The following is a 25,645-nucleotide window of genomic DNA, read 5'->3' as shown; positions in this document are numbered from 1 at the left end:
CTTTTCCTGCATTGATAAGAAAGTGCTTTTTAATAGCCCTACACCCGGATATAAGTACACGGAGAGAAAGAAAGGACAAAGGACAAAGGAATATGGTATTAAAGGGCCAATGTGATTGATTTCAATTATGAATCGTATAGGTGTTTTGGGGTATGAGGAGTAAGAGAGGAATATAAAGTGCTATTTCATGAAATAGTCTTTTTCATTTAACTCCCCATTTTCTCCCTCTGTAAGCATATATTTGCGTTTACTTTTCCGGTCACTGTAACCTGCTCCATGCAGTCACCCCCCAAAGAAGGGCTATCTATTGTGACTCACCTGGCTCTGCTCTTTCTTCTGAATTCTTCTCTTCATAAAGCTAAAAAGCCCCATCTAACTTGAAAAGCCAGAGCAAGAGCGAGCTTTTCTAACACTCCGATCGCAGCTTTGAAGACCCGGAGATTCGTAGACTCGTAGATTCTTGGGTGCTCGGGTCTGATGCGTAGACCGCCGTCAGTTGCTTTCGACGCTTTTGGCCATTAATAATAAACGCTAATAGCAATATGACGCGACTCTCTTGACTGGAAAAAAAACTACAAACTGATCGCATAATTCAAGGTCGCTCTGTGAAGTAATAACTGCTTTGAAAGAAAAAGTAAAGCAGCAAGTGAAAATTAAAATATAATATACCTTCGTGCTAATGTGACAAATCTATAGGCCACCGAAAATACAACAGGCACTTGAGAAATTCAAATTAATTACGCCCGACATGGGGCACAGGCATATTTGCACCCACTGATAAGATAAGAGCCCAGAGGTGAGTGTTGTGATGGAGCAGATGAATAAAATTAAATGGAATTCGCCGGGCGAGACAAATCTCTGTGGCCGTAACTGAAACCAGAACTAACCCAAAAAGTCAAAGCAACCGCAAAGTGTCGCTGTTGTGGTTACTATTAGTACAGAGTAAAAAAAAGCGTAGTACTCCTTTATCTAATGAAATTAAGGTGACAAAGTGATGTGAATATATAAGTAAAGTTTCTCCCACTCGAGTTACAAATCACTTGACGCATGAAGGTACTTTCATTCCCCCCAAGTGCCATGCATATTAGATATCTGGGACGGGTTTTGGGAGCAACTTCCCCCCCGACTAATCCCTGCTGGTACGTAGTGCCCGTAGTACTGCCAGAGGCTTCTGCTTTGGCCTGGGCCAAAGTCAATGAGCTGGGTAATTGTTTAAACAAGAACAACTGGCAACAAGAACGTGCTGCCGGGCATACAAATCGATTGCCATGGAAAATATCACCCATACGCCCCGGTGTCCCCGCTCTCTCTCGAGTTATACCATCCTTCCTCCATCGTGTTAATGCCGAAATGTGTGCAAAACGAATATAATGTATAATTAAAACTAATTTGATGACACACTCTGGCGTAAGACGAACTCCACGCCGGAGTCCCTGCCAATTTCGTAATTATTATGTGCACAACACATATGGCTCGTTACACTGACGAAGAGTTGTGTGTGCGTTGTGCCGTGTTCCATGGGCCTTGTGCGTAAATGTTTGTGTGTTTGTGTTTTATGTAAAGAATTTTTTAAGTACGCAAATTGACAAACAAACGCAGCCGAAGACGACGGCAACAATTTGCAATTACGCGGCGGTCGAAAGCGGGCCTCGAAATAATGCCTCCCCGGCTGCCACCCCCTTTTGCAGCAAAGTGACTGCACGCTCCGTTGATGGCTTTAAACGAGAGTGAGAGGAGGCACTGAAAAAAATATTAAAATAATATTTATCATAAATAATTGTTTAGCTCTCTTCAAGACAAGTTTTCAGCCATCAAAACTATTTAAATATTATTTTGAAATAGTTTTTACACATTAGAGTCTTGATTTTCTTACAGTGCCTTCAATACTGACAGCTGAAACGTATGCTGTAAGCCAAGTTAATAAAGACTAAGTAATAATTAAGTAGTAGTCAGTGTGGTTGCCTTGGATTCGGGCCTGAAACTGGCCTGATTTGCCCGAAAATCCCTCTGACAAATGCATTTACTATACAGGCCACTCGCTCCAAATTAGCCATTCAGTTCAAGTTGGCTTTATCTCCGTTAGAGGGAAGTAAGCTCCCAGCATTATAATCCCTGCACTATTGGCAACCAATTAATGCTGCAGCTATGTAGCATGTGGAAGGCCCCTGCCCAATTCACTTACTGGCTTAACTTTTCATTCTTCGGTTCGACGATTGCATTCGGTTCACGTCCTGCAAAGGACTCCGTTCGCCTCGGGGCTGGCACTGAATTTGCTTAAATAATTTTCGGTAAATATTGGACAAAATTGGAAAGCTGCAAATTTGGTTAATCAAGACAAAAACATGTGCATATTTTCATGACAAGCTAATAACTATTGTTGTGCCATGAATTTCAAGTAAAATCAGTCTCAGGCTTCAGGCTAAAACAGAGGAATAATATTAAAGTTTCAGCCTGAGAGAGCCCGAGTTTAAGCCAAAAGTGTATGAGCTTGAGAGGCAATCCTTTAATTAATTAAAAATAAAATGCCCTCCGGCTGGCATAATTGAGGCAACTTTTGTCATTAGACTGCTGTATCAGAGGGCCCATCAATGTCAATTCCCAGCCCTGTCATCGGTCCAGAGAGGACTCCCATAAATGCACTCATCTATGCAAACAATCTTTTGAATTCAATTCAGCTGCCGCCAAAGCCAGGTCGAATCATTCAGCCGCTTTCAAAGGCCCTGCCAACCCGACCCGAACCCCGGCTAAGGGGCGGAAAAGTCAAAATCCGAAAACTGAAGCTGAAAGCGCTATGAAGGCACTGTAATTCATTCATATGCATTCACTATATGGCACTCATCAACATTCGGTTCACACATGCTGGGGAATATGGGCTTCCGGTGGGCCCAGCTGTTGCCTTTGACTCTCATTTTTTTTCGTTTGTTTTTTTTGTTCGTCTAACTCACAACCTGAAGCCTGATGCCTGGAACATGGAACCTGGAGCAACTGCATTGCGCATACGCCGCGTGTGCTGCAGTGAATTTTTCCAAAAAAAGAATCCCCAAGGATATCATGAGTGGATGGAGAGGGTTGGAGGGACCGCTACCTCTATTAATGTGCTCATTTCCCCATTTTGTCGTACTATGGATTCAGATTCTTTTTCCCAACTTTTGAATTGAAAACACTTCCGTTCCAGCTTCAGAGTCAACTTAAGCCTCTGCGCCAAGGACGAGATTCAGCTTCAGTTCGAGTCGCAAGCCCAAGTCCTGTTGCGTTCGGTAGGAAAATAATATTAAAATTTATGATGACAAACTTTCAACGCCAGCTGCAAAGATTTGCAAAGCCAGAGCCCAGAAAACGACGAGAGATAGGATGTAAAAAAAATAATACTAGAAATGCTTGGATGCCCAAAAAATGCTAGGGCAAAACATACATTTTTTATTAACATATATGTTGTAGATATATGTTTTATAGAGATATGTATGCATGCATGCATATATTCTGCACATTGATGTACGAGAATTCATGGAAGAGTATCGGTTTATTTCGAGGCAAGCGGACGCTTTCAATATTCGACCGGCTTTGAGCTTACTTTTTCCATTTCCCAGTGTCATTTTTGAAAAATTGATTTATGGCCAATAGTGTGTGTCTGTGTATGTGTGTGTGTAGGGAAGGGGGTGTATGTGTCATGGGCCGCAAAAAACCTATCAAGTGTCCCACTGCGTTGCTATCTTTTTGGGAGCACGGTAAGGGGGAGTGTTTGGTTTGGCTGCCCATACATTTTTCCGCTGAAGGCTCTGAGCCATCGACAGCCACAGCCAAAGTTGCTCAATAACCAAGCATATAGATCAGTTTTTAACAATCCACTGGCCCCCCTCCACATCCAATCGGGTGACTGCTATTGCTTTAAGCCTTTTTTCATTGTGAGATATTTTTTTCGCCCAGAGTCCCGAGTCCCAAAACCCGAATCCCATCTCTCCAGAGGGGGACTTAGCAGGACGCTTCACTTTAACCGATAAACTGCTGAATTGTTGTTATGTATTGTTTCCCCGGAATTTTCTCCCATAAGACAAAATGAGCCGTCAATTAAAACGTATGTATGTATGTATATTTGGACCAAAAAAGGTCGACAATGGCAGCAGTGGCATCCCACCAAGAGAAATTGCTCATTTTTGCGCATTTCAAATGGAAATTATTTCGCTTCTGCCCGCTACATTTCCATTTTTATTTCCATTTCCATTCCCGAGCTGAATCCCGCAGACAGTTATGGTGTTTTAACTGTAGTGAGTTGTAATTAAGCGTTGACTTGTTCAATTACCAAAATGCAATTGCTTTCGGCGGAACAACAGCCGCAAACGTCCGCGTCAATTGGCGAAAACTTTTTGGCCCGAAACTCACAGGATCCGAGTCCGGATACCGGAGAACTTGGCACCTGTAGCAGTGCGACTTGTATCTCCCTCAATTTGCATTAATGGGTCGAAAGGTTTACCAAAAAAAGGAAGTGGTGTTATGCCAGGGGGTAGGGAAGGGTGAAAGAGCCAGAAATGGCAAAAAGCGGCGCCTGCGACTACAACTTGGCCGTGTTCTTCAGCCCGAGTTGGCTGGGAAGCTGAAGCCGAAGCTGTCAGTGCTGCGAGGAATGAAAGTTTTTGTTTGTATTAAAATTGTCAGGCGTCGCTCGGCATGGCACGGCGGGTGAAGTTTGGTGAGGTTTCGTTTTAATCATGCCACAAAAGTTTGGCCCGCGGAACCTGCAGAACTTCCTCGACAGCTCCTCTGCATCGGTGGCCTTCGGTGACCCGATTCTGATGCATGTGCTGGAATTTTATTCACGCCCATATTCACACCGAACAAAATAGTTTAATGTGAAGTCCTGTGAGGTATCAGGGATTTAAATAAGTTCTTAATGAATGGAGTAAAAGTATAAGAATTATTAAGAATTTATCCATTTGTATATCCTGCCAACAAAACAGGAAATTCTGCCCACACTATCTTGCAATTTATCTTCGTTTCTAGGCCTTTCAAAACATATTTTATCCATGGGGCAGACTTCCTACATGTGCATCCATTTCAGTGAAAAAATGGCAATCCTTTTTTCGGTTTTTTTTTTTTTTTGGGAAAAGAAAACACAATTAAAATGCATGAAGCGCCACAGCCATGGCTGGCAATTGGAAGTGTTGTAAACGAGCAGCTGTTGCATGCCGCATCGAATCGAAATGGGCAATGGGTTATGCTTATGCATGAGGCATGCCATTTGGAGGGAAAACCCGAAAACCGATGCCACTGCCACATCCGTATCTGAGGCACATCGGACTTAACCATGCTCCAAAGACGGAGTAGCACTTGGAGTTATTTATGCGCATAATTACCTAAGCGGGCGCGAGTCCTGCCGCCATTTACATATGCGTCCAATATACCGGCAGGATCTGTTGCGGGGATTTATCCTGAGCGCATACAAAGCGATGAATTAGGTCCAAACTACGCACCGCGTTACAACCCTAAGCACCTGCCATTACCTGTTCCCTTTGGCTTATTAAATGCAAGAGTAACAAGTGAAAACTCGCGCAAAACAAACTGCAAAATTGCCTCATTATGTGAAAAGGCAGCAAATAAAAGTTGGCAGTTAGCACAAAAGAGCCACGTAGTAGCTGCTCCAGCTTTGCCTTTTACGAAGTAGCATTGCAACTGCGTGGGGCAGTGTGGGCGGAGGCTAAGGCAGTGGAGGCGTGCCACTGAAAATTTATGCAGCACAAAGCCGCAGCAAATGTAAGTAAGCCAAACGACATAAGCAGGCATAAACAGAGTTGGCTCAAAAGTATCTGTCCAACATGGCAGCAGATGAGATACTCTGCAGGCGAAAAGATACTCATACAGGATTGTCAGGATTCATTTTATTGCTATTTTTTATTAACTCTTAAATTTTTTAATGCTGCTTTATTAAAAAGGCATACAAGTCTGAGACAAAATGAGTTTAAAAATTAAACAATTTGTAGGTATTTTGAGGTAGGATTCAAAAATTATATAGGTATTTTATTTGTAAGTTTTAAGGCTCCTTTTTAAGGATAGAATAACAAAATAAGACACTTTGGTAAAAACCCTTATTTTAACTTTTTTCAACCAAACTTAAAGCCCATCCCCACTCCCTTTCTTTAGTGGCTAAAATAAGCCCGGTCACAGAGACCCAGGTTGACGCAAAATCCACTTCCAGCTTAAATTCATTATTGGGCGAACACTATTATCGAATGGCGGCGAAGCCCCCGACCTAGTGGATATGGCCTCGATCCGCGGCTGCGACTACGACTGCGAATGCCACGGGCACAAAGGGCACGGCACAACTCCGGCCCATTGAGTGCACCGACGCGTCCTCGTCTCCCGGTGGGTGTAAATTTTGTTATGCGGCAAATGCGCCATAAAGCTACGCGGAGCCAGCTCCGAGGACGAGAGGATGATAGCATAGGAGGGGCATAGAGACTGGGATGCAGGTCTTCAGTTTCTCCCAAAGGCTGCTTACATTTGCGTGAATATATATTCCCTTTTTTCCTCTGTTAGCTTCCCCTCTCTAGGTTTTTTCGCTTTTTCCTCCTGCACCGACTAAACTGAAAGAAGTTTGGACTGGGGTGCTCTTTTTTTACTCCGCATCCGTGTTGTGTGCATGTGCGGCACTCTAATAAAATTTAATAAAAAACGTGCAGCTCGGCATAATGCAATGGCAATGGACTCGCTTCACAGGTTTGGGGTTGCCAGAGGGTTTAGTGGGCTAAGGGGGTTGCCTGGTTAGGTGTATCATTACCTGCACGCTAACCGCAACCTAACCGACCTCCCACCATATCGATATGCTGGTCGGATCTTATGTCCAAGCTACTCATTTGATTCTTCCAATGAATTCCACTCTAAACAAGGCAGAGCGTCAGACTTCTAAAGAAAAGGCTTAACTCTTCTCCACTTTCTTTCAAGGATAATCGCAACAACCAAAAAACCCCACCGTTAAGTAAACCAAACCAAGGATGCCATGGGCAAGTGCGTCTCCCGGCAGTCGCCCATCGAACTCCACAACCAACTGGAGTCCCCAGCCGGGGAGCATCATCAATCTGTATTGACAATCGCCCTGTCCCACCAAGATCTGGCCCAGGCGCACAAAATCTGGCAACAGTTGACAGCGAGTAATGAATACATAGCAGCCACAAAGTCATCATCCTCGCCGGAAGAGGAGCCAGCGCCGTTTTATTATTCCATAAGCCGAAGGAAACATCCGGATGAGGTGGTGGACTCCGAGTCTCTTTACAATGATGCCCCCAAGGATACGTTGACGACGTTGGACGACTTGGAATACTCCACTTGCCAGGAGTTTCTGTTCCACGAGTTGCTGTTTCAGGCCATCAGCTCAGAAAGGGGTACAGACGAAGAAGAGGAGGAGCAAGAGAAGGATGAGGAGCTGCACATCCTGAATCAGGCCACAGTCTGGCCAGAACCAATATTACAAATTCAGAACAACAGCTATCTGGCGGTGAGTAATATTGATAAATGTTTACAACTCAATTGGGACTTCAGGAGGATAAAACTGCAAAACAAACATTGCATTCTCGGTTGCGAATTTCAATTGAAATGTGAAGTGATTTTGGGTCAACACAGCCCAGGCCCAGACCCAGTCCCAGGCTCAGGCTCAGGCTCAGGCCGAGTATCTTTTGTCTACATGAATACTCATTGTTTACCGATTTTGCTGATGAAAGTGAATAGCAAAATGTTTGCTAAGGGGGGAGCGATTCAGGAGGGGGCTATCTTGAAGATTACTCACTTTTTGTTCACATAATATTATGTGACAAAAGCGGTATAATAGCCCAAATATTTACATTGTCCTTGGGCCACCTCTGGGAGCCACTTTCCTCGCATGTCTTTAAACATTTAAGGCGTACATGTGCATATTCTTATTCTCCAAAGGCTTATTACATGGTAATTTTTGCATAAACAAACCAACTCATCTCAAAGGTGCCCCATATACCACAATATCATCTTTCATGCTTAACTGAAGCACTTTTCCCTTCCGCCTCCTTCTCTTACCCAGCAATTGACCTTAACCGAATTATATTTTGCCTGAATGGAGGCTCCCAGAGGGCTTATTACACCTGCATTTTACATGAGAGCTGAAGTCCTCTCTAGGATCACACTGTAAGGGCCTTGATTAATAATTTGTACAAGTTTTTCAGTGGAAAGAGCAAAAGTAGTTTTATTCATAGACATTTTTTTATAAAATGTTACTAAAAATAGTACAACAAATTTTCTCTTTTTAACGTTGTTTTACATTTAGTAACTAACTGATTAAAAATAAAAGTGTCTCGTATACAAAAGTTTAATATTTAAAAAATGTTGTTAAATTTTTAATATTAAAACCTTATAAAGATATAAATAATTTGTTAAACTTTCTTAAAACAAAAACTTCTTTCAAATTTCTACATAACATCCCACAAATTTCCCTTCTGGTTTGTGTCCCCGCTCTTTGTTACGCCATCTGCCGCCAGATAGAAACACTACAAGACACCCCTTAATTTTCAAATATTTTCACTGGCAGCCACTTGTTTTCATCGCTGGGCGCATGTCCGGACTCAAAAAGAGATTCTCTCCCCTTTCCCGGCTATGGTCAAGCCATAACTTGACGGGGGAGAGAAAGTGAGAGAATATAGAGTCCAAGACCCACCACAATAAACCCATTTGCTCGGTGAGAATTTTCCCAGCTCGCCATTCAATTTTCCGTATGCCGTGCTTTCAGAAGTGAAAAACCGTCGCCACTCTGCCGCAAGTTGAAAAAATCTAAGAAAACTCAAAATAAAATAAAATTAACTAAAAAATAAAACCTAAATAACAAAAGGACAATCAAAAATTGAAGGACGAAAGGTGGAATTACAAAACGTTTGCATAACTTGTGGCGTGAAAATTGCGAGCAATCTGCAAAAGATTTTTCCAGCAATCTAAGCATTTTCAAGGACCTCCCCGTGTGGGTGTACCCAGTATCTGTGTGTGTATCCTGTACCTGTTCGCCTAAGTGCGTGTGTGTGTGTGTGACTGCGAAGCTCAAGTGCAATTATAAATGGCGTAATTTTGTACTCGGCGGCCGTGTCATGAACATAGCTGACGGGCATCCCGAGCAGGATATTTCGTTGTTAAAAGAAAACAATTCCAAGACGCAGTCCCGGGTCGAAAGAAACGAACGGACGGAGGAGACTCGCCGGAGCAGCGAGTACCTCTGCCGACAACTTGCAACATGGATGAATGCGACAACCCCGTCGACGTTGTCTCAATAGGGAAATTCGGGGAGGTCGCCGAGTCGTCGAGTAGCGTACAGGATAATCGGCAGCCTCTGGCAACACAAAGCGTTTCGGTTAACAAAGAGCCGAGCACACGCTCCACGGAATTCAATGATAACGAATCTCAGCTAGAGAGGGACACTCCGAAATCAGCACAGGATCCGAGCTCAGCAGTCGAGGAGGACGCAGCAATTGACGCGGAAGTCGAGGCAGTCATCATGGTATAACAATAATTATTATCCTGAAAATATTATACATCCAGTAGATGGCTGTTGCTTCTGTAGATAGCAATTATCGTTTTGTAGAAAAGTATCCTTTTTCCTAGTGACTCATGTTTTTTAGTTTCCGTCTATTGTCAAAACTTGCCTGACGACCCGGGGAGGCCCCATTGTCTTTGGGCGCCTCTCATCTGTGTTGACCCGATTTTCATCCTAAGTTTCGCTTTCATCCTAATCGCCATGCAACCTCCTTTTTCCTTTCATGTCCTTAGGGCCAGGCGGAGAGCAAGAAGCACGGCAGCAAGTCAAGTCGCCGACATCACAATGGCAACGGAAATGGAAACGGAAACGGTAGCGGATCGGAGACACAGGATCAGACAGTGCACACCAAAGGCACCGCCATGTCTTTTGGTTTCCGCAAAAAGCTCAACGGTACCCCGAAGAAGTTCAAGAAACTCCTGGACGGCGGCGACAAAGGCAACACTCAGACAGACACAAAGGACGACAATGGCAATGCAGGTGAGGTTATTTTCTCCCAAAGAGCGGGGTAAAAAGTTGACAAGTTGACAGGATAACAGGACAGGATTTCCTTGGGGGTAACAATCTTAACAATTTCATAAAAATCGGCCGATTGAACGAATCGAAACGATAGCTATATTCTACTCCCCATTTCTGTGGAAACCCCTTCAAGTATCTGAAAAGGTAGGACAATATGGCCCCCTGCCGTGTTCATATCTTGGCCAATTTTCATCCGATTCTTGAGCGGAATACCTTAAACGATTTGTGAATATATTCTCCATCATTCTGCATCAATTGAGATGATTGGAGAATAAACAAATCGTTTAAGGTATTCCGCTCGATTGAGCGGAATACCTTAAACGATTTGTGAATCGATTCTCCATCATTCTGCATCAAAATCTGAGAACAAAATATTTTTAAGATTTTTTGTTTCATTTTCTGGGGGATCCCCTTCAAGTATCTGAAAAGTGCAAGGTAGGACAATATGGCCCCCTGCGGTGGTCATATCTTGGCCAATTTTCATCCGATTCTTGAGCGGAATACCTTAAACGATTTGTGAATATATTCTCCGTTATTCTGCATCAAAATCTAAGAACAAAATATTTTTAAAATTTTTTGTTAAATTTTCTGGGGGATCCCCTTCAAGTATCTGAAAAGTGCATGGAAGGACAATATGTCCCCCAGCGATGGCTATATCTTGACCAATTTCCATCCGATTTTTGAGCGGAATACCTTAAACGATTTGTGAATCGATTCTCCATCATTCTGCATCAAAATCTGAGAACAAAAGATTTTTAAGATTTTTTGTTTCATTTTCTGGGGGATCCCCTTTAAGTATCTGAAAAGTGCAAGGTAGGACAATATGGCCCCCTGCGATGGTCATATCTTGGCCAATTTCCATCTGATTCTTGAGCGGAATACCTTAAACGATTTGTCAATCGATTCTCCATCATTATGCATCTAATAATGTTTTTTAACTTTTCCTTCAGTTTTCTTTGGGATTCGATTTTTAAATGCTATCTCCTCTCTTGCTTAAAATGATTTTAGCCGACCAAGTGTTATGGCTTTTTAATTTGGCGACAATTTGGTCATCTTAATAACGAACTGACATGCCAACGCATTCCTTTTAATTTCTGCCTTAAAAAAACAGCTGCCACGCCGATTCACTTTGAGAAAGTAGGCGCCGCCGCCCAGAAGACCGGACAGGGCACCACCACAGGTGCGGCAGCGGCACGTTTCGGCTATCGAGGGGCAGTGCCTCGCCCCGCTTCCACGGGTCTGACAGGGCGCAGTGAGGAGTCCGATACTGATACTTCCCAGAACAACAACAACATTAATAATAACGGAAACGGAGGAGCGGGAAGCGGTCCGGTGCTGGTGAGCAATCGTAAGTATCACTCCTCTGAGAGGAGTTCTCTGAGAACTTCTATGAAAACTTACTCATCTCTCTGTCCCTCCGCCAGTGAAACGCCGCTCCAAGAGCGCACATGCCGGACGTTCCGGCGACGGAGATGGTCCCAAAATAACCCAACCGAAGACACTGACGTTCAATCTGAACCAGAACACCACCATCGAGTACCAGAGGCGGCAGTTCTTCGGCGAGATAGCGGACGAATCGTCCGGAATTGGTCCCGGATCCGGGTCGAGAGCCTTGCAGCCGCGCCAGTACAACTACAACAACCTGGCCAGCATGCATGCCAATGTCATGTGAGTCTAAAAATAGTTACTAATTAGCAGGATAATTAATAAAAATATCTTCACAGTGTTCGCCCCACACCACGGCCCACTCCGGCCAGCTATGCCAAGTTCACCCTGCAGACGGTGAGCCTGCCCAGACCAGAGTATCCGGTGGCTATCAGCCTCACAGCCACCACACCCACTACGCCCAGCAGCAGTGTCCAGTCCCCAGTACCAACGCACTCCACGGGAGCCAGGGCCAAGGACACGGCCACCAGCTCCTCCCGACAGCATCCCCTGACCTCGGTGCACGTCCAGCCCCAATCAAAGCCACGGCATCTCGACCAGAAGAGTGTCAAACAGCTGACCAACAACTCCACGCGCAGGGGCTTCTCGGGAAGCCGGGAGATCAGTGCCGACTCCGGAATAGCCAGCATGGACATGGCCCTGGACAGTAGCTCTGGCAGCTCGGTGGGCTCCAAGCGGAGTCGTAGCCGGCCCAGGAACCTGAAGATGGTGATGAGCGGCAGACACACGTTCGAGGTGCGAGACATGGACGATCCGCCCTCAAGTGAGTCCAACTCGTTTGTGGAGCCACTGGCTCTGCCCAAGCTGCCCACGGATGGTAGTCAGAGTACTCCGTTGCCACTGCTGGGTCTAGTACGTTCCAACACGGTGCTCAGTCGGGAGACCTTCGAGAGACGCCAGGCAGAGACCCCGGGCGGAGAATCGCAGGATGTGCTGCAGGTGATGGTGAAGCCGAAGCCCAGTGGCTCTGATGAGAGTGAGAGCGTGGACGAGGAGAAGTTGTACCTGGACTCCTCCACCTCGGAGAAGAGTGCCAAACAGCTGAGCCAGTCCTCGATGGCCTCCACCTGGCGGCATCAGGGTGGCGAGTCCCTGGCCGCCCGCGACTGCAGCAGCATGAGCATGAGCATCAGCAGCGACTGCACCCAGGAGCCGGAGCGTCCTCCCAGGGACAACGACAAGGAGGAGGACATGTCCCTCGGCTTGGATGACATTAGCATTATCAACACGGACATGCAGTTTAGCACAATTTGTTAGTTAATCCTTTCGATATCCTTTTTAATCCTTTCTAATAAATATTTTACTTTATTTCAGCTTCAATGACGGAAACTCCCCCCAGGACGGGTCAGGAGCCGCTGCTCAAGATGCATCTGGTGGATAACCGCGAGGTGGTTGTCCCCGATCGTCCCAGATCCTTCAACAATGCCCTGAATGAGTCCAAGTTTGCGGAGCTGGCACTGGCCAGTAGCAGTTGCCTTCTGCTGGATGACGAGACTTCGCCCACGGATAGTCTGGTCAGCAGCACGGAAGACTCCGAGGAGGCTGCTGGCGGAAAGATGCAGAAGCACAAGCTGAACGAAGAGCGTCAGCAGAAGGACATCGATGTCATAGACTTGGACGATATATCGCCAGTGTTGGAGCTGGATATGGATCCGCCAGGAGACACAGGCACTCGCAGTCCCATCTCCCCTGGCACGCCCACTCACGCCTCCCATTCCCTCTCCCTCGGATCGGATTGCGGCAACCTGATCGATGATGAGATCGCCGATCAGCCGGCCTTGTTGTGCAACAGCGAGGCCCAGGAGATGGCCACCGACACGCCCACTCTGATGGAAACGCTCACGCACACCCATACCCATACAGGGTCCCTACGATCCTTGAAGAGCCAGTCCAAGGCGCGTACAGCCCTTCAGCAGGCTATAGAGCTGAGCCTCAGGACACCCGCTTCGATTCGCAAGGCGGTGATGGACCGAGCCGAGTCCTTGGATACCCTCTCGCCTTGCGAGTCCATTTGCTCCGACGACCTGATGATGGACTTTGACGTGAACAGCAGCTTGGACTCCATCGATCACATGGCCAATGCCAATGGAAGGAGCCGCAGTGGCTCGGATCTGCACAGGATCGGGAATGGAGGTCAGGAAATGGACGCCATTCAGGCGGAGACCGAGGCGGAACTACTCTCCGAACTGGAGCGCCGGGGCAGTGATGTGATGAAGGAACTAAATACTCTGTTGAGGGGCAGGAAGCAGCGTGGAGGTCCTCGGGAAAGGATAAGGTGAGTTTATAAAGTCCTTATTTCTCAAAAATAGAGAGTAACTGCTGAGGTGATGAACTTTAAAGCTATTTTTATGGCTATTTCGAGGTCAATTCAATTAATCTCTGCTGTCAAGTTTCACCATTTTTTTTATTAATTTAAAAGTGATTGGTTTTTTACTATTATGCTCTGGGATCAATCCCCCTTCCCCCTTAATCTAATTGAATTGGATGCACCGGGTCAGAAATGCGGTGGCGGTTGCTCTTTGAGTTCGCCTTTGATTCAGTTTTATTATCTCTGCACTTGGCAGCCGGCCAGCCAGCCGCTGGTGGAATATTATTAAGTGGCTTCCACCCTGCCACCCACACACAGCACCTTGCCACCACTTGTGGCACTGCAAATCAATCAGCAGCCGCCTTTGGCTCTCTGGCTTCTGGTGGAAAAGATACATTTTCTTTTCAGTCGGCAGGGAAATGGATTACTCAAGTTAGTGCTAGAAAGACAAGAAAGTTTAAATGGGTTTTTCACTATTTATGTTTTATATTAAGAGATTAAAGTTTTAAACTTTATGAAAATAAGTATAATTAAACCTTTTAGAGCTTATAGTTAGAATATATGATATAAAATAGACATTATTCTATAAGTTTTCTATAATTGATCAATGTAGAAAACCTTTTTTCCTAACCATAAATATTTTAAAATTAATTATTCCTTTTTTACAGTCTAGTACTAAATAATATAGCTGTCACTTCTTGAAATATTCAGCTTCCAAAACAATCACTAAAAGCATCTCACGTGTTCCCCGGCTTGTTTGTTTGATTGTATTTCTGTTTGCCTAAGGGCACTCTGGGGTTAATCAAATGCAATTTACTTCAGCCAGCTCAGAGGATTGGCATGCCCCGCCACCATACCCCATCCCATTCCCTTACGATTTCTGGCCAAATGGGAATGGAAATGGAAATTGAAATTAGCCCAAAATTAGACAGACAGATCATTGGGACAGGTTGGGCCGAAAGGAACCTGCAAGGCCTGCAAGTACACAATTTTGTTTGTGCAGTTGCCAAAGGTTACTGCATTCGAAATTCCCGTTGTCGGTCTCAATTGCCTGGTAGCCGGCAAGACAGGGGCTTGGAGCCAGCGGTAGAAGGAAGGAAGGGGTAGAGATTTTCGTGCCCCAAAATGTTGCGGCAAAGCAACTTTGTGTGGCGGCTCTTCTGCATTCTGGGTGAAGCCAAAGCCAAAGACGCGACCAAAGGCAACGGCACTTGGCATTTTCCAATTGTCTATGCCTGCCCCATTGTGGCAGAGAAAGAAAATGAATTAAGATTTTAATATTTTGTAGAATTATTTAAGAATATTAATATTTTAGAATTTATTTAGTAATAGCTTCATCTAGCAATACTACTTATTGTCATAGGTTTCCATTTCCTTTAATGAAATATATGTTTGAAGAGGTTCTTGGGATCTGAAACCTTTAATTATAAATATACATTTTATTAGACCTTATATATAAGGTATATTTCCTTCATAAATCCTCTCAAACTATAGCTTACAGTGTAATACTGTCTCTAACTATCTGTGAGACCTCCAGACTGAGTCTGGCTTTTCGGCCAAATCGTGGTCGTAGTTAAGATAACATTTTGACTTTGGCCAGAGACTGGATGGCTGGTGCCGCATTCTTTTGTCATGGCAACAGAAAGCATTAAAAACAACAACAACAACAACAACCGGCAACGGCACGACATCCACATAAAGTGGTTTTCTTGCTCTAACCAAAAGTTGGGAAAACTTTTTATTGCAAAGGAAAAATCAATTGTCTGCCAATACATACAGAAACCCGTAACGTATATATATACGTGTATATATGTGAACCTGTTCCGATGCCAATAGCCAAATAACTGCAAAATGCCGCAGGCCAAAATGGGATATTATGATTGTTGTTGTTGTGGCTTAACCTGCCACACTCCGTGGGGTAGATGCGCCTGCGTGGGGACCGGGACATTGGCTTTCCTTTCGCCAACAAAAGAGCAACAAAAAAAGGTAGTGGCGTTAGAAGGCCAACAGCTGTGTAAACCAACTAGTTGATAAACCACCGGTCACATGCAAAACCGCACTTGTGGCTTAAGACCTTGAGGCCAACCAACAAGCCAACTAGCCAACCAGCCATCCAGCCAGCATGAGTCATGGAACCCCGTCAGAAAATGCTGAATAAGCCCACTCAATCTTGGCCATTATTGGCTCTCTTAATGCTGTGGCCTGAAGTCGTATTGTGATCTCTAGATCTCAACATTCTCGGTTGCATAAATTCCTGTATTTGTTGGTCAGAAGCCTGAGAAGAGGGCTTTTTTTCTTTTAGCCAGGTATCGTAACGGCAGTGCCACACACTCTTCCGGCCCGCTGAGAACTTTTGTTAACAGACCCCCACACACATGCAGACACTCAAGCACCACAATCTCTTTCAACCCACCAGCCGCATTCTTGCCACTCTGGGCTGTTAACAGCTTTTGTTGACTGAAACAGTGGGAAAAGCGAAACATTGGTAACAACAGCAACCAAAATACAGTGGGGTATATGAGGTAAAAAATATACATTTTTCGGAAAACTTATAGGTATCAGTCAAAGATTATTAATACATAGATCCTTTAGCTTTTAAGCTGATTTATTTTATTAAAAGGTAATAGAAAAAGGTAATTCTTAAAAGAGTTCTTAAAACTATAAGTTTAAAGAAACTTATTCTAAAATTTTAGAGAGTTTCAAGACAGTCTTCTACTTCTAAATAATCTAATTGGTTTTATGATGCTATAATCAAGAGCATACCCCTAAATTTTCATATTTTTAAGCCTCCAAAAACCCCATTAACCCACTGTAATGTTCCATTACCACTCCATGGCTCCAACTTCGATTTTAGCTCCAACTCTCTCAGAGCGGTTCTCCGGTACGAACCGTGAAAACGGAACCGGGTAAAAAACCAGACTCGGGACCAGACAGACCCAACAAGTCGAAGAGTTACTCCAAAGATCTCAAAGCGCGCGGTTCGGTTTCGAAGTTGAGCGGCAAAAAGTCAGTCGGCAAAACAATAAATTACATTCGTAACCCAATATCAGATATCGTATATTGGCAATCTACAATATATGTTTCTTTAAAGACCCCACCATATAAAGGCAAAAGAAACATTAGTTGTGCAAGAGTGGTGTTTTGTTCGAAGAACGCGTGGGAGGTGTTGCCAAATCCAAAGACCAATTAAATTGCGTTGTTAATAACCGAAAAAATAAAACAAGCCAGAATCATTGACCGACCGCAGACAGTCGTCATCGCCTCCAGTGATACGCACTGGTGCCTCTTCCATGCCACAATTACAGATACACTTGCGGATACAGATACATCGACTCGCACTGCCGCAGATACAGATACGCGCTCCAACGCCGACGCTGACGAACGGCCACCAGTATTCATAACAAAAGACACGCCGCAGGCACAAGTGTCAATGAAACGAGCATTTTGGCCAAGAGGCAATACTTTTACGCTTTTGGCCTAGACCTGCAATTTAAAGTGAGTTTCAAAAGCTACAAGAGAGGTGGGAGTTAAGAAACTGAAATTAATTATGGGGGTCTCTCTATTATTTATCTTTTTTAGTAACTCCTATTAGAGCCTCTTCCTAAATCTACCAATTCAAGTCCACAAAAACTCATATCTCCCTTTAATTGAAAACTCAATAGCAATCTCTTCTGGCCAACACAGACCGACAAACAGAAGCTACCGAATGCCCCGAAACCCTATCCGAGTGGTAGCCAAAGTGGGTGATGATTTCCGCTGTTAGCCTTGCGTAATTTGATATGCAACCGGGGGGCAAAAACGGCAGCAGCAAAAAAAGGGCTTAAACGGGAGTTGGGGGCAGGGAAGGCCCAACACAATGGGCTGAAAGTGTGTCACATGCAAATGTGCAGGCAGCGTTTGGAAAATCTTTTGGAATTTGATGCCATAAACGTAACAATTACAGATATCAGGCACACACAAACACACACCTGAAAAAGTTTAAAAAAAAAGTAAGATTTGTGTATGTGCCGGATGGTGGTGCCCCCTTTTATGGCTTTCCAGCCACTTCAAGTTCAGTTGCATTTGCGACGCTTTCAGGTTTTGGTTACGGATACGAGAGTACGGGTCCCAGCTCCATTGCCATGCATAATTCAACAGAATGTTTGCCACACAACACTACCAACAACAACAGAATACCATCGAGTGCAACTACAGATACAGATAACGCCACTGTAGCTACTACCTACCTTCGAAGTTCGAACCAACCTGGCTATCTACTACCTGTCTGGCTGAGAAGCCTCTCCCCTGCTCCAGAAGTCTGAAAACCCCATCCCCATCCCCAAGGCCCCAACCCCATCTAAAGTCTCTGGGCATATCCCCATCTTAACCATCGTTGATCATCATCCTCAGTTCAAAGTGCACTGGAAACAAAACTGCGTTGTTTTGGGTAGACTTTTTTAAAACAATTGGCTAAGAACTAAGAGCCTAACAACTTTTTTTTAATATTTTTCGAAAACATACCTCAAGTCTTGGGAAAACCTTTATGAAATATAATCTTTTTTTTTTTTGGTACTGTGTAGAAAGAACTCTCAGGTCTGCGGCATGCAAGATACACACCGGATTCTCATCAGATGCGGCCGTGTGAGAATGTTGGTTATTTCTTTATTTTTTATGGCCATTACCATTACCATTGCCATTACTTGCGTGGCTTGCAGCTCTCTCCTCGCCCCTTTCACGGAGGCCCCTTAATGAAGCTGCTGTCTTTCCATTTCCATTTCCACTTCCCTTTCCTATATGCGAGATATATCTATGAATATATGTATATATATAGTATAGTAACCTATGTGCAACCAAAAAGATAGCTTTGTCAAATGACGTTTTGCCGCACAAATTGATAAGTACCGTTGGGAAGTGACGTTCGAGTGCATGCCACGGATGGCCATCTGATTGTGATTGCTTGTCATTGTCGTTGTTGCAAGCTAACTGTTGCCGTTAACCATTCGAGCAAGCCAGGTTGGCGACAGTTGCCGTTGGCAGTGTGGCGCGTGTGGAGCCACAAATGAGACCCATTTGTACTAATCAGTTACCAAAAGTGGTAGCTGCCACACAGGTGTGTAGCCAAAAAGGGGGTTCTGACCCATAAAATAGTGGAAAACCTTATCAGAGGTCGAGATTTGTATTCCTCACGTAAGAAACATAAATTTTCGTTGAAAAGAGTATGGCTTATATAGATCGTATTTCCAAATTTCTTGGTAATAAGATTTATTTTGGTAGTATTTCTCTCAAAAGAGAAAAATGTGATGTTTATAGGGAAATGATAATGCTATTTAAAAACCAAATGGTGTTTAAAAGGTAGTTACTTTTTAAGAGATCTATCAGATAAGTGGGTTTAGGAAAGTCCTCTACTTTTCTGAGCTAGTTTTTTTGGCAAGCCCCCTTTGGGCAAGTCATAAAGTCTTTAATATATTTTGTTGCAAATTCCATTTTCTGCAACTGTTGCAATGACAGGCGTTTTGTCGTCCGACAATTGTTTTCAATTTTTTTTTTCGAGTACGAAATATCCGGCGTTGCACCCTGCTGAGTTTAGATGCATTTTTTTCCACGTAAAGTCGACTAGAGTTGGGCAAAGTTTTTGTATTGTTTTTATTTCAGCGAGTCTCTCGGAGGCCCGACTTCTGCATTCATATTCATAAAACAAAATAGCCTAAAGTTGGCGTGCGAAACTCACAGATATGTTATGTTTCTTTGTCCGATTTGTGTGTTAGTGGTATGTGATTTGGGAAAGTGTATTTTGTTTGGTCATAATGTAAAACTTAATTGCTTTTTTGTTTGGTAACAGTCGAGTGAATAGATGTGGATTTACGATAAAAGAATCATGACAATCTTAACTAGAAATCAATGAGAAAAAGAAGGCTCTTTATGGGCACTTTCAAGTGTTAAATTAGAAGGGGACCGTAGACAATATAAAGATCTCTTCTTTGTCGATTCCCGGTACTTTCATCTCAGCTCTAGATGATCTGAAAATTTTGCACACTATTCGTGCCAGCCCGCCATGAAAACCAAGATGGCAAACTCAAATATTCAAATTACCGCTGTGCCGGTTCCCAAGTGGCAATTACTTTTGCTTTCTGCTGGGCTTTAACCACCTGAACTTGGCTAATTAAGTCCATTGTTGTACCATCATCACCGAAAGAAAGTCCCCTACGAATCTTCAATCCAATCCGTGAGATGCCAGAATTAATTTCATTTTCGTAATGGAAATTGAAGATGAATAACCAAGCCAAACCAAACCGAAATATCGTTATAATTAAGGGTATTAATACCAAAACCCATTAGCCATTAACCTTTGGGGTCGTCGTTTCGTCTGGCTCGGTTATGGATACCTTAGCCGTAAATAATCGAATGAGCTAACCGCCGCCGACTATTCAATGCGTTTTGTTTCTCTTTTGTCTGGCCTGGCTTTTGATACGTTTTTCAACAGTTTGTTTAAATTATGCCGTAAAATTTTTGAACATTGCGCGCATGTGTAAGCGCCCTCCTCCCCCTCCACCGATTGTGGCAACTGCAACACGCAACAGTTGACTTTCACCAGCCAGCTGAGAGTTAAGAGTCAAGAGCTGCGGGGTCTGAGGCGGGCATCATGTCTCTGTGGATTTATTTCCAGCATTCATGTCGTGCAGGTTACCCCCATGTACTGCCTCCCTTTCTCCACCCAATGGATCAGGTGGTCCCCAACACCTGAATCATCTTAATTGCTCATTGACAACTGCCGGCTGGGTCTCCTCCTCCTTCCTCCTGCCCTAATCAATGCCATTTTTTCACTTTCCTGGCAAGAGCGTTAATTGAAGTTGGCGAAATAAATGGAAAACTAACCCCGATATGAGTCTGCACTTGAATAAAATAATGGATATTTTTATAGGAAATAATTTTCTATTATGTCTGAATTTAGTTTCCATATCCATAGCATCCAATTGAAACCTCATCCAATACCCTCTTTCCACAAAAAGCGCCCAAGAACTCTTACAAAGTAGCCCCAAATTTGGCTCGGTGTCTTGGGGGTCGCACTATACACGAGTATTTCTACAAAGTCTCCACCCAGCTCAGCTGTTGGTGGTCTGCGCATGTCGCGATTGTGTCATTGCCGCATCACAGAGCCACAACATGGAGCCCCATTAAAGTCCGAGTCAAGACCAAAGAAATTCGATTAGTTGGCACTTGACCGGACGATGTCGGAGGCGAGCAGTGCCTCGCCCAGTGGAGTGCGAAGGGTTCGCACTGATCTGAAGACGTCGGAGAACCGATTCCTGGGGAGCAGCCACCGGACCAGCTCGCCCATGGCCATCAAACAGAGGCCCCCGCTCCACCACTACCAGCATTATGCCCCCTTTTTGACCAATAGTGCCCCGCAGGCCAGGGAAACATATCACAGGCATACAGAATAATATCCTTTGAGGAAAACCTTATTAATTGGAATATCTTCTTCTAATTGCAGCGCCCAATTGCCAGCCCGAGCCACCAGATTGCTGAACCGCTCCCGTCTCCAGGATCAGCAGCTCGGAGGCAACGACTCAGACAATAGCCTGAGGTCCTCCCACAGCGGCGGAGCTTCGGCGGCCGCTGCTGCCCGCAAAAGGAGCACGGCCAACTCACGGGCCTCCACCGCCTCCACGGCCAGTTTGCCGCGCCAGCGACCACTACAGCAGCATCACCTGGGCGTCGCAGCCGGAGGATCCGCTGGCCAGAGAAGCGTTGGCGAGCTACATAGCTCGTCGGACGATCTGATGTTGTATGACAAGTCCTTCCGGAATGCCATGATCCAGGATGTGCTGCAGTTCAAGAAGCAGTTGTTGCGACTGCGACGCATCCTGCAGGAGGTGAGTAGACAATACCATAAATAAAAGAGAGTATAATTTTATCTTAGAGTATGATTTAAAATTACTTTTCTTAACATCATCATAATTTTTCCTTTCGAATGCACCTTTCCTTGGCACACCCATCTCTACACTTCACCAACCAACCACTCACTTGCACACCACTTAGGAGCCAGATTTTGATTTGAAACGGGTACGTCGCCTTCGGCTCCTTTTTCTTTATATTTATTTATTAGTTTGGGGTCTATTGTGAGTAATGGCAGGCAACTTTATGGCTTATGCTTTTCATTGCAGACGGAAACGCTCAATCCATTCGAGAACGACAACGTCCAGTTGTTCGCCGCCTGTGGACTGGACAGCAAGCAGCTGAATGACATCGATCTGGCCAGCCTGACGTCGTCGACGACGGAGGATCCGCTCCAGGAGCTATCGGATCTACGTAGACAGGTGGTTTACCTTCAGGTATTGCACGTTTTTTGCATTTCGTTTGCTCGTTAAGCTGGGAAAAGAAAAATTGGGCCATAAAACCGATGGATTCGGTCAAGCAGGACAAGACTTTCCAATTGCATTTTTACTCTCGCTGTTGTTCTTTAATGTTTATTAGATAAATGGAAACTATACTATACTATATATATACCTATGTAGCATGTACTATATTCCATGAAAAAGCATTTTATATATTTATGCTTTATGTAACATATCTCCATCAATGGATAATACTTCTCTATAGTTTTGTGTTGAAATGCCAAGAGTTACATTTTGCACTTTGACTTGCCACAGAACACAGATCATACAAGAACAAAAATATATATATGAAATTATAGTTGTTGTACATTAGAAGGGCTTTGATCAAGGCTTAAGCAATTGGCTTCTATTTTTAATTAAACAAATTCAAAGAAAGAAGCTTTTAAGTTGAAAAAAACCTTAATCATGGCATGATTACTAAGCCAAGTACCTAGATATGATTTTCACACTCTCTGGCTTAGATGGCTTAGATATATATATAACCACTAGTGACCTTTTATGGCTCGCTCCACAAGAGTGAACTGACATTTACTGATCTCGGATCTACCCTCCTCCATCTCCCCCTCACACAGGGTCAAGTGGACGATCGTGATCGGACCATACGCCTGCAGCGCGATCTCATCGAGCAGCTAGAGGCCGAGAAGCGAATGCATACGGTCTCCAATGGAAACGGTGGCGATCCGGCCAAGGAGCTCATCAGCATGGCCACCCAAACGGAGCGGGTAAGTGTCGGCCTCCGGGGCTATGTACATATTGGTCGGATATAATATATATATCCATGATATATCGTTAATGATATGTGTTTGCACAACATTGACTAACCGAAAACTATCGACCATTTCTATTTCAATTCCGATTCCACTTTCACAGACACGACCACTTGCCATTGGTGCGGAGGGTTTGTCCAGGTAGGCAGACTTTCATGTTCGATTCGATTTTGGCCAGAAACTTATGGCCGAATGCCTCTTATTTTTTAACTGCATTGTAATTGTGATTTTTGTTTGGTGCGGGGGGAACTGGTGATCTTTTCATCAACCGCAGCTGCGCGGACTCGGAAACTAACAAAACTAATACAAAACGATGCCGCCTGTTGTTGTTGCAAGTTGCAAGTTGCTGCTGCTGGTGCTGCGGGCAATTGCTGCTGGAATCGGTTGCAGCTGGCTGACTTCACGCTCCGCTGGCATGCAAATCAGTTGGCCACTTTTTGCCGGCGTTTGACGTTAATGGTAGCAAATTGCAATTGGAGCAGTCTAATTAGGGCCGATTCTGCAGTAGCCAGAGCTGAAAACCTGAAATCTGCCACAACAATAGCAGGAGCAGCAGCAACACCTCAGCAATATCTCAGCAACACTTTAGAAACTTCAACACCAACTTTTGATTATATCTTAAAGTTATTATGATTTCTTATAAGTGATTTTGAGTAACTACTACCTTATTTTTTTCTGTGCAACAGGTGGCATTAGCATTTTGACTAACAATAGACCTTAACCATTGCTTTCTGCTTCCCTCCTATTAACCCATGCACATTTCTTTCTTCCACACACTCTCTTTTGAAATGCTACCCTGGAACTTACATATATTATACACGCCCTATCTTGTATCTTGATTAAATAACTGCTATTTAGACTACAATTTGGGGAGCAACAGGTACTATTTTGTGATTTCATCCTAGCGATCATTGTGCTCTGTGCCATCAATCTTATATGTATACTACACCTAAGCTATAATTGTATGGATAATTGTAATTCCTGTACATGATCGACCAAGTTCCAGCATTCACTTACTAATCCCTAGCCAAATCATTTAAATGAGACATTAATAAGTTTTAATATACGTATTACGTAAGATAACTAAGTAACTAGCTCGAGCCTTAAGTACTTTACTAATTTGTCACTGAAAATTTAACACTGTTTGTGAAACATTTTAATTGCATGCGGCAATTAAATAGAGTCCCAAGGTAATGCAAATTAAAGACTAAACCCGAACACGTTGGGAAGATGGATTAAATTAATTTATAGCTCTGGGAAGTTATAATACCACACAGATTCCTGATCCATCTTCTCCTCGCCAAGTAGCTGCCTTATGTTGCATGTTTCACTTCAATCCCTGTTACTAAAAAATATAAATAAGCTTTATAATCGTAACTAATAATAATCCTTTGTGTTCACAGAAGTAAGCCCGAATATACCAGTTATACCACGCACTTTCCGACGCTCCACTTGCACGACTCTACGCTGGCAGCCACCACAATAATCCGGCACCACCAGAGCAATCCGGGCAAGCAATTGCCTCCGGGAAACGGCAATTGTCCGGCCTTGAACCAGACCCGCCGGCACACCATCATATCCACTACGCTGACCAATTACAACCAACAGTTGGCCGCCAGTTTTCCGGATACCCCGCGGCGCTCCTCCATTGGCTGGGACACCACAACGACAACACCCTCAGTCACGGCCCCCACAACCTATAAGCCCGTAAGGATTACGCTAATAGGTGATCCTTTACCCCTGCAAAATAAATCAGCCACAGGATCGCTTTCATCGGGATCTACGTCGTCGTCCTCGTCCACGTCGTCCTTGACCGGAAATCAGGCGGGAAGCGGGGTGAAGATGCGATATCCCAACGGGTGTCAGAGTGTCAAAAACGGGCCAAGTGCGCATTATCAGCCGTTATATAACAGCAACAAGATGACAAACCCAACCGTAACTATAGTCTGATTTCAAAACCAGTTACCCAGGATCGCCTAAAAAACAAATTTTTTAAAAACAAATCAATATTGTTAATTTTGCCGTCGCAAGTCTTCTGAGATCGCTCCAAAAACTATGAAGAATCAACCGGAACCGGAAACCATATGCCGGGCAATGTGAAAATAGGCCTAGTACAAGTTCTACATAAAACTAATATAAGCAGATCACATATATATTTGCTCTGGAACAGTTTAGTAAAATATTTGCATCTAAGGATTGTACTTTATACACAATTGTCGTAACGTATATCCAATGCTTCAATATAAACTTAATATAAATTTAACCAAATCTTCTGCTGGCTTAGTTTTTGGCTTCCAAGTCCATTTTGTTAGCCAAAGCATTTTCGAGAGCCTCCAAATAAATACTAAGCACAAAAATCCAATAATCGTGCAGTTAGTGTAATAATCTATTAAATATTTTATAATCATAGAGTTGTTAATTGTTTTTTCGCCTATGTTTTTAGTCTAAGTTAGTGAGTTTTAGTTGGTTTAGTTTTCCTGTAGTCTGTATTTTATGAGCTATGATGCGAGAATATGAATATATATTTCTAAACCACTTGCCGCAGGAGGAGGATAGAATACTTTTACTTCTCGAAGAGCACAATAATCGTCGATTAATTAACCAATATTATATAACGCATGCTGTATGTAAACCACTATTAAAGAATTATAAAAAGTACCTATCGATAGAGAAAGATAAACAAGACTTTGTTTGATTT

At 43.9% G+C, this 25,645-nt stretch overlaps 1 protein-coding gene across 18 annotated transcripts; it reads left to right on the top strand.

The window, feature by feature from the left end:
* The first annotated feature begins 431 nt into the window (after positions 1-431).
* LOC6507754 lies at positions 432-25,627 on the top strand. Of its 18 annotated transcripts, none has more exons than XM_014909972.3 (15): positions 432-796; positions 6,934-7,483; positions 9,766-10,012; positions 11,163-11,399; positions 11,476-11,719; positions 11,776-12,749; positions 12,812-13,772; positions 21,277-21,658; positions 21,825-21,848; positions 21,950-22,117; positions 22,753-22,902; positions 23,051-23,088; positions 23,806-23,827; positions 24,129-24,137; positions 24,351-24,480. In XM_014909972.3, exons 2-15 carry the CDS (start codon positions 6,989-6,991, stop codon positions 24,354-24,356), a joined length of 3,957 nt encoding a protein of 1,318 aa, XP_014765458.1. In that variant the 5' UTR covers positions 432-796; positions 6,934-6,988; the 3' UTR covers positions 24,357-24,480. The 18 variants fall into 18 exon arrangements, with proteins under 18 accessions (XP_014765458.1, XP_014765461.1, XP_044570578.1 ...); XM_014909975.3 differs by having other exon boundaries at positions 24,354-24,396; XM_044714643.1 differs by lacking the exon at positions 24,129-24,137 and having other exon boundaries at positions 21,950-22,102; positions 24,351-25,627.
* The last annotated feature ends 18 nt before the right edge of the window (positions 25,628-25,645 follow it).

This window comes from Drosophila ananassae, chromosome 2R, assembly GCF_017639315.1.
Source record: "Drosophila ananassae strain 14024-0371.13 chromosome 2R, ASM1763931v2, whole genome shotgun sequence".
NCBI classification, from domain to species: Eukaryota; Metazoa; Arthropoda; class Insecta; order Diptera; family Drosophilidae; genus Drosophila; species Drosophila ananassae.
The sequence above is the reverse complement of the archived record's forward strand: the minus strand, read 5'-3'. Positions and strand labels throughout refer to the sequence as shown.

Excerpts from the sequence above, each read along its gene's own strand:
- LOC6507754 (XM_014909971.3), top strand. The coding sequence starts at position 6,989 with ATGGGCAAGTGCGTCTCCCGGCAGTCGCCCATCGAACTCCACAACCAA. Across the intron at positions 10,013-11,162 it reads GGACGACAATGGCAATGCAG|CTGCCACGCCGATTCACTTT; the intron begins GTGAGGTTATTT and ends TTAAAAAAACAG. Across the intron at positions 21,849-21,949 it reads CAGATTTTGATTTGAAACGG|ACGGAAACGCTCAATCCATT; the intron begins GTACGTCGCCTT and ends TTTTCATTGCAG.